The following is a 9,702-nucleotide window of genomic DNA, read 5'->3' on the forward strand; positions in this document are numbered from 1 at the left end:
TAGTTTGTGTTGTGTCAGTCATGACTCATGAGTCAAAGAGAGAGACCAATATCTCTGTCAGAAAATGCACCATAATAATATTGCCAAATATCTAAGAAGAATACCATCTTATAGAATAATGATGATCAATCGGTATAAAGCCTTGTTTGGCCTACTAAAGTTCAGAAATTTGTGTCCAGGAATCACGAAGGGCCGATTTATCTCTATCCTTGATGATATATATCTTTCCACTTTCTTGATGGTACATAGTTAATTAGTTATAATCTTTATTTTTGCAATATAAATATTGAAAAATTTAAACTCTCAATTGAAAGGAAGATTGAATGACATGCTAGAGATCATACTAGCCATATCTTTACTAATTAATAAAACACAACCAAAATTCTATAAAATTACCATTTTAACCCTCTAATTAAAACAGAACATGAATAAGAAATATGAGATAGAGATGTAATTTCACACAACCAAAGTTTGTTTTTTTTTTGTTTTTTGTTTTCAAAACCTCACATATATGTAATCCTAACATATCTCTAATTAAAAAAAGAAAAAGAAACTTCCCTAGTTTTAATTATGAAAAGGTTCACCATGTTAGATTTGTGTGGTCACTCGAAAGGGATCTGGGACCAAGTAGGGAAAATTAGGACATTGATGAACCCGAATAATAAACTGGAAAGACAAAGTTAATTACTCAAACGTGTTAAAACCCCACTTCAACCTTTATTTCAACTTACGTGGTTGTTGCCTTAAGTTTACAATTAGTTGTCTCTCTTTTAAAGTGGAGGCAAATATTTGACCTATTTGTGACCTTGGCTCCCTCCAATTTTTACAGTCTATAAACTTCACTTTTGCATTAGGGTAGCAATAAGATTCTCATTAGAGTGAACATGCACACATGAACATCAAAAGATTGTTTAATAGTCCTTATTGAGTCACGCAAGAACGCCTGTGACTATTAAGTTTGACATTAAATTTTGAAAACATGACGTGGTAAAATACTTAGAATATCACATTAAAAATCAATCTGAAGAGATCAACCAGTTTCAAATATATTGTTATGCATTTCCCATGAAAGACAATTTCTGTAACGATCAAGGTGACTTAATTCATCGTTGAAAAGGAAAATTGTTCGGTTTGAAAAATCTGGATTTGATTGTTGTTATCATTCTAGAGGATAGTCATACTCTGTAATTTTCGTGTGAATGCTTATACGAGAAAGGGATAATACTGCAGATACAAAATTTGAAACAAAATTTGCAAACCAAATGATGTGCCACCAATAAAAAATAAGCACGTTAATCAACACTTAAGTAATAATTCAATCATCAACACTTAAGTAATAATTCAATCATCAACATCCACATCATTTGGTTTACAAAATTTGGTTTAGAAATTTGATCTCCTTAGCATTACTCTTAAGTAATAAGAGTAATGCTTAAGAGTAATGCTAGGGAGACTAAATTTGTAAATTAAATGATGTGTCACTAATAGAAAATGAGCACGTTTATCAACGTTTAAAATCAATTGGTAATATGGGGAGTAGTCCAAGACCATATAAGCACATAGCAAACCTTGTCCCTCACCGATGTGGGACAACTCTCAACACACCCCCGTACGTGTGGCTGATTTTCAAGCCTACACGTGGACAACAACTGGGTGATGTGAAACGCGTGTGGCCTTTTGGCTTCACACAAGGAGAACCTGACTCTGATACATGATGAAATTAGGGTTCCACCATAAAATCAATTGACAATATGAGTAGTAGCCCAAAATCAAATAAGCACGTAGCAAACCTTGTCCCTCACCGATTTGAAACAACTCTTTAACACTCCGAACTCACCAAAATATAAAAGTGGAAAAAGCCCTTTCCATGGAAATAAACGAATTATGAAACAAAATTTTTGGTTTGAAAAGTTCGGAAAGAAGGTGCGGAACATATTATTATACTATATATAAGCTCCAATTGGATCCACGTGGCGGAGAAAATTATATTCCCCATGTTGTTGCATATACCTAAAAGTCTTCCTATGCTGTATAGAGTAACATGACCCTTTTTGCAATTGTAATTATATTATTTATGACTAGCCTTTGTGTACGCGTTCACGCACGTGGATAAGGTATTTTTTAAATTGCGGCGTACTACGCATGGCTTATACATTTTAAATGTAATTATTTGCGTAAATTGACAAAAGGAAAGTCAAATATTTGAAGTAAATGAATAATCTTATATCAAGCTAGAAGAAACCCCTTATAAACCAATTAAAGCAGTTGAATTCATATAATAAAATCGGTCTCTATAGAATTTACAATAAGAATAGAGAAAATAATATTTAATGAATAATTGATTGAATCATATTATTGCTAGCTTATTGTGAGACTAAGCCCACCATTTCCCCTTAGTGTAAATAATATCATTAATTAAGAAAAAACAATAATTTGACAACTAATTTAATCATATTATTATCCGCGTGCGAAAAACCTTTTTATAACTAGCATTACACACATCTTAAGATGTTTTGAACGTGTTTAAAAATAAAGAAAATAATATTGAATAAACAACTGATTGAATCATATTATTCTTAACCCATTGTGAGACTAAGCTCACCCCTCCCCTTTAGTGTAGATAATATTGTTTGTTTAAAAAAAAAAATAACAATAATTTGACAACTAATTTAATCACATTATTACTAGCCCATTGTGAGACTAAGCCCACCATCCTCCCTCTTAGCGTAGATAATATTGTTTGTAAAAAAAAAAAAAACAATCATTTGACAACTAATTTAATCACATTATTGCTAGCCCATTGTGAGACTAAGTCCACCCCCTCCCCCTTAGTGTAGATAATATCGTTTGTTAAAAAAATAATCATTTGACAGCTAATTTAATCACATTATTATATGCGAAAAACCTTTTATTATAACAGGCATTACACGCTGCTTAAGATGTTTTGAACGTGTTTAAAAATAGAGAAATTGAATCACATTATTACTAGTCTATTGTGAAGCACTAATTTAAAAAAAAAAAAAAAAAACAACACAAAAAAATTTAATTATTAAAAAAATAATGTTAAAATGACGAAAATGCCCCTACCTTATTTGATGCATTATTTTGGGATACCTTTGAAGTTTTTTGTCTTGGGGGCCAAATTTTTTTGTTGAAGCTTGGTGACACCAAAATCACTATTCACTTTTTCATTGACTTTATATATAGATTATCTATGCATATATAGAACAATATCATTTGCCTATTCGCGTGATAATATAATTTAGACTGTAAATTTAAACAATACATCAGATAAAAGCTTACTTAATCGATGCAATTGATTTGGAACGATCTAGCATGTTAGAAATAGATTACAAAATATTTTGTTTTCATATAGTTCGACAGTTTATGTCCATTTTAGTTGAAAGTGAAACTAAAAGAAAGAAAATCTTGGGGATGATCTAAGTATATATGCTCGAAAAGATAAAGGTAGTATTAACATGCATGGTGATTTACATAATTGCATTGGGATGATCAATGATGCGTACTGACAATTGAATGATTACTGGAATGATGATTAGAGATTTGAGATGTATTGAGCAATCATATGTTGCTGGTGACTCCTTTTACAAAGCTTTTCGGTTTTGGATATATAAAACTTCTTCTCAGGCGTGCATGCTCATAATACAATTTGATTTGATTACTACAATAGTGTAGAAGATTAAAATTAATAAAAACTTGGTGTTAAATTGGATATTGATTTTAGTTCTTTAATGAGTACTTAATTCAAATTCATGTTATATTTTTATTTTAATATTTAACAAATATCTTATTTAATGCCGTTACATTAAATTTTAAATTTTCTATTATACACATTTTAATTCATTAATTTCATTTAACTTCCTCTAATTAGTGTACCTAAACGTTCGTATCATAATATATTATACTAAATTAGTGTACATAAATGTTTTTACCTAAATATATTGTAATGAATTAGTGGCACGTAAGAAAATATGCAAAAACATTATTTTCATAAAATTTAATTTATGAACACCATAAAATTATAATAAAAAAGAGAAATTGAATACATATGCTGGCATTAAATAGAGTCTAGGGACTAAAATCAATTTTTGTATAAAACATTTTTCTAAACTGCATCTTATTTAAGGATTAAAATTTAGTTTTCTAGATTTTTTTAATGTATCCAGAACACTGGATGATACCCCATATGTTATTATACAAAGTGGAAGATTTTTTTTTTTGACAAGTGTCCCTCTACCTTATAATGACATATAGTATATGTGTCAATGTTTGAGGCACACTAAAAAATCTATTAATAGCACATCATCCATTCAAAGTCAGACTCTCTCTCTCCTTCCTTCCTAAGGCACATGCAATCAAACCTTAGGTTAGATATGATAATATGAACTTTGAGAGTACTACATTATAATATTTAATCCAATTGAAAATATGTTCCTAATTATTAAGAACATGAACTTGCAACAAAGTTACAGGAATCAGCACACAAGGATAATAATGGCCATAAGTTGCTAATCATGCATGCCAAGTAAACAAGATAGCAAATGTATTATTAGTACTTATTCAATCAATAGGAAATCTAATGCATATATTGCAAAGGTTCCGCGAGCGGTGATTTAATTAGGGTTTTGTTTAAAAAAACTAGATTTTAACAAATAAATTATCAAGGGATTAAAGTTGCTGTCAGTAGCAAGGGATAAGGATCATCTTCAGATTCTTTTTGTGAGGATCTTAGAGATCCTCATATCATATATGTTTTCTTTACATCATACGGTCAGCTTTTGTTAAGTACTGTTGATATTTAATTATAAATTTCAAAATAATATATCAGTACGATATACGATGAACATATAGGATGTGAGAATATTCAGAGAACAACGGCCTCTAGGGTGCCCTCAGCCTTGGATAATTCGCCCCTGGCAGAACTTACTTGATGTCACTCATACAAAAAAGGTGGACCCAAATTTTCAGATGATTAGCATGCGCGAGCGTGAGAGAATTGAGATTGGTCATCATTTGACAACTTAACTCTGTAAATATAAGGAGGAATTTTAGTGCTTAAAGCGTATTATAACATAGAAATTTGACATGATTAATAGGTTTCACTTTTAATGTATATTGGTTAAAAAAAACAAAAAATATGTTATAACTTTAGCAAAGCGACAAAATCATGTGGCGGTTTTCCAATTACACCAAAAAATCACTATAACACAAGATTAATATATCATTAATATTAATTAACTAATAACACAATAATCTCCCTTATTTAAACACCCCAACATGCAACGGACGAAAACCCAAGAAGCCTACAGTCATTCCCTTCTCTAAAAATTCTAGTAGTCATCACTGACATCTCTATCCAACGCATTATCTCACAGACATTTGAAGAAACACTTCTTTCTTTTTCTTTATATTGTTTAAATCCATGGACTTCTTCACCAACTCACCTTCTAAATCAAACAACTCGCCACCTTCTTCAACCAAAACCAAAAGAAAGCAACAACGGCAGCAAACCCAGCAACCACAACAAACCCAGCAGGAGACTAGGTTTCTTGGAGTGAGGAGAAGGCCGTGGGGCAGATATGCGGCCGAGATACGAGACCCTTCGACCAAAGAGAGGCATTGGCTCGGAACCTTTGACACGGCGGAGGAGGCCGCCTTGGCCTACGACCGATCCGCTCGCTCCATGCGCGGTTCCAAGGCTCGAACCAACTTTGTCTACTCGGACATGCCACATGGCTCGTCTGTCACCTCCATTATCTCACCCGAGGAAGACATGTCAGCGTTCTTCACCACCCCACTTCCCCAAACCCACGCCCAATCCCAAACACACACTCAGCAGTCCTTCTTCACTCATCAGGACCCATTTGATGCCTACTCATTCTCTGGAAGTTCATCAGCAGAGTATGAAAGCGGGTCTTACGTGCCCGCTTTTGGTGTTGTTGCTGATGAATCCGGGTTACAGTCTCAATCTCACACTCACGAGCTACCACCTTTGCCTGCTTGTGTCTCCTCCTCCACTTGTTATGGGCCCGAAGGCGGCATTATGAGCTCAGACGGAGTTTGGAATGAGTCAGGCTTTTACGAGTTTTCAGACCCCACGACGAACAATGGACTGGACTCATTGGTGAGTGGGTCCTATGTGGGCTTTGACTCGAACGAGTTTGTGCAGCACAGCCCATTGTTTGGGAGCATGCCACCTGTCTCCGAAGCGGGTATCGATGGGTTTGATTTGGGTTCATCCTCTGCCTATTTCAACTGACTTGGTTTAGTAAATCCATCTGATCTTCAAGTGTGGTTTTTTACTTTTTTTTTTTATCAACTTGTTTTGTGTTGTGATGGACCAAAAGTAAGGGTGCCTTAATGAAATTGTAATGGTTATGCTCTTTATATTGTAAGAATGTGAGCTTCTTCGAGAGTGTAAATGTTCATATGGTTTGGTTTGGTTTGGTTAGTCAGTGAGTTATTTCAAACAATTTTGGAGTGAACTTGGAGTTGGAACCACTAAATTCCAATCATATTTCAAAAAATCAGGCCTAGCTAGTAACCTGTTACGATCCCTTTGAGAATGCTTTTGTAAGGGCTAGTTTGAAATTGCTGTGCTGTGAAAAAAAAAAACGTTGTTTTCAGAAGTAAGAGTAGAGCTGCTTCTGCTTTATGGTGTTTTGGACTCATGATTTTGACATAAAGCATTTTTTTTTTCATTTACCAAACACAAATTTAACCCTAACTTTTTTAAAAACTGCTTTTAAAATAATTTCAGTAGTGTCAAACCAGCCCTAAAACCTACTTATGCTAATAAGTAATTTTTATTGGAGGCCTACCTTTTGTTAATTCAAGAGCTTTTTTGCCCAACGAAATGTGTTTTTAAAATCCAAAAATATCTTCAAGTTTTATGTAACCCTACAAGAAAAGTGGACAATGCTTGCGCTGCCCCATTCTTTTTAAAAAGAGTTATATAAACTCCTATCGTTTAAGCTACAAATCATTTACATTGGCAGAACATATTAAACATGACACGTAATTCACATCCTGAACGTTGGACCTTACAACTTGAAGATCCGACTTCCTCTACAACAAGCCTATTACAAGGTCCCACATTGATTTTCCTATCCATGACAATGGACATGCAGATCACATGCAGAAGTTGTAACTATTCAAAAGACAATAACAATGGACTTACTTATCATCATAGGCATGCATGCCTTCCATTAAGTTAATTCTCTTCCCAACTATAGCAATTCAGAGCTTGTGATTCATATGGTAAACCAACTATAGCAATTAACGTATGATCGGTAGGGGTTGCTATCTTGGCACAGTGCCATCTACAGCCGTTTGGATAGGAGTCGAACCGTCTAGATAGGAGTCGGAGTGGACCATTCTCATGCCATTGCCAATTAGCGGTCAAGCAAAAGCCACGACCTCTCTAATCCCTCCTTATATAAGTGTACGTGTTTGTCACCCAAAGGATATATATAGTACAGGTAAACATCATCATTTCATCCAAATTATATATTGAGCCAGAATCTTGTTAACTGTTGAGTACCAAAATTCAGGGCAATCGTAAGTGTACCAAAATGGCTTTCCGGGCAATCGTAAGTCTACCAAAGTTCTTCTTTTCGATCATTTGTTTTGTTTTATGACGATCCCTTTGATTTGATTCGACTGCCTTAGAGCTGGTTTGGTATTGCTGTGCTTTGAAAAAAAGCTGCTGTGAAAATAAGCGGCTGTGCTGTGAGAATAAGCAGCTGTGAAATAAATCAGCAGAGTGTTTGGTAAACTTTTTTGTAAAAGTGCTTTTGGAAAAAAAAGCAGTCTAATAATGGGTCTTTTCATTAAAGAAGCACTGTAGCTCCGTGTGCTTTGAAAAAAGCCAGTTTTCCAAAGCTACAAATAGCTGCTTCAGTTTTTTCCTTTGATTTCAGCTTATTCTCACAGCAGCTTCCAAAATAAGCCTTTTTTTTTCAGTTTACCAAACACCTAAAACCCTCACAGCTTTTTTTCATGGGTGCTTTTTTTTTAAGCACCTCACTCCCAAACTAGGTCTTAATAACGTGATACATTAATTATGATGATGATGTCAATTGGTGAAATGATTATTAATGTGGGTTTGTGTAGAACGAGTTGAGATTAATGCTGGCTCCGGCGGGAGGGAACCGAGCTTTTGCAACCTCCGCCGCTCCGAAGATGAAACATTTTGCAGAAAATGTTCGTGATAGTGAGGCTGCTCAGTCTACCATGTCGAGCATCTGGTATATATATTGAAGTGATTAAGCGATAACTAGTTAGAAATGAAGATTGATGATGATAAATAACAAGTGGTCATGGAATTTTATATGTTACGCATATTAACTAGTTTATGTATGTCATCGATCCAACCAGGAAATTTCTTAGAAAGCCAGAGAACGCACCCGTTGCTGTGCTGCTAGGGTTCCTAATTGTGCCTCTGACGATTGGGACGCACAGTGCTCTACAGCAGCTTATGCATGCCCCGATGGTTGTGGTCAACAAGAACAAGAGGGCCATGTACGAGGTTGACAACCCAGATGCTGCCGTTAGCTCATCCGACAAGTTTATCAACAAATCTTTCCTGAGGAAGGTTGGCCACATTCAGGAGCCCGGCAGCCCATCCATGCCTGATTCAGTCCAGCATGACCCTTTTACTCGGTATACATACATACATAAATATATACGTGCTCGTAATTTTTTATGCACGAATTATTCTAATTGTAGAATGTTTATATTGGCAGATAAAAAATCTGGCAAAATTAATGTTATGTTGATTTGTTAATATTTCTAAATATTAGGCATCCAAATAAGAATTATTAAATTGATCAATGATTTCGTTTTCCATAAACATCTTATATTGTCTAATTGAAACATTTTTTGTGGATTGTAATACTTTCGTACATTATCCTAACGAAGGCTAGCTGTTGGTTGAAACTTGCAGGCCTCGCACGGCGGCGACGCTCAAGACTGTCGGAGTGGATCCAAGCCGTCGCTAAATAGGATTTTCCATCTCAACAAATTACAAATACTTCCTAGTGTGTCTCTAGAAATTTCTATCTATCCCAAATGGTCCGTTAGAATCCGATTATTATGACGTGTGACATTGTAAATAGCTTAATTTTGGGCATATGTTTTGTCCTTTTCCTTTGTTCATAGCTTAATTTTGTTGCAATGCACAAAAATATGTCATATGGGTTATGAAGCCCTCCCTCCCTCGCTAGTAAATTAATTAGAGGTGAGAGGCTCCCCTTTTTGCTTGTTTAATTTATTGGTTTGTTCTAATAAACAGAGACACCGTATAATTATAAATTTATAATATTTGCATTGCTTTTGTACCTGATATATGTAGCTTGGTAAATTAAAAGTATTTTGCAAGAATTACTAACCATCCAATTCCAAAATCCAAACCCTGCATTTGATGTCAAATTAACCAAAATATGACCCTGATTTGGGTACCAAACTAACGCAGATCATGAAGTTGACTGTGCACTACTGATCAATGATTAAAACAACGATTAATAAACAAAATTTAATTGTAAAGGTCCCTTATGTAGCCATCATATATGAAAAGGTCGAAAAGGGTTCAGAGTAATGTTCCTTCCCAGCGAGACTGCAATAATGAAAAGAATTACACAAGGTTTTTGTTGAAAGCATTTGTTATTATTTCAAAACGCG

At 34.6% G+C, this 9,702-nt stretch overlaps 2 protein-coding genes across 2 annotated transcripts; both read left to right on the plus strand.

Moving 5' to 3' along the window:
- Nucleotides 1–5,341: 5,341 nt before the first annotated feature.
- On the plus strand, nucleotides 5,342–6,417 carry LOC126608901 (ethylene-responsive transcription factor LEP-like). The gene has a single exon (XM_050276918.1). The coding sequence runs from the start codon at nucleotides 5,444–5,446 to the stop codon at nucleotides 6,278–6,280; it is 837 nt and encodes a 278-aa protein (XP_050132875.1). The 5' UTR covers nucleotides 5,342–5,443; the 3' UTR covers nucleotides 6,281–6,417.
- Nucleotides 6,418–7,476: 1,059 nt separating this feature from the next.
- On the plus strand, nucleotides 7,477–9,362 carry LOC126608906 (uncharacterized). The gene is made up of 4 exons (XM_050276924.1): nucleotides 7,477–7,613; nucleotides 8,137–8,270; nucleotides 8,401–8,685; nucleotides 8,969–9,362. The coding sequence occupies exons 1-4, from the start codon at nucleotides 7,596–7,598 to the stop codon at nucleotides 9,021–9,023; spliced, it is 492 nt and encodes a 163-aa protein (XP_050132881.1). The 5' UTR covers nucleotides 7,477–7,595; the 3' UTR covers nucleotides 9,024–9,362.
- Nucleotides 9,363–9,702: the final 340 nt, after the last annotated feature.

Source organism: Malus sylvestris, chromosome 16 (assembly GCF_916048215.2).
Source record: "Malus sylvestris chromosome 16, drMalSylv7.2, whole genome shotgun sequence".
In the NCBI taxonomy this organism is placed as follows: Eukaryota; Viridiplantae; Streptophyta; class Magnoliopsida; order Rosales; family Rosaceae; genus Malus; species Malus sylvestris.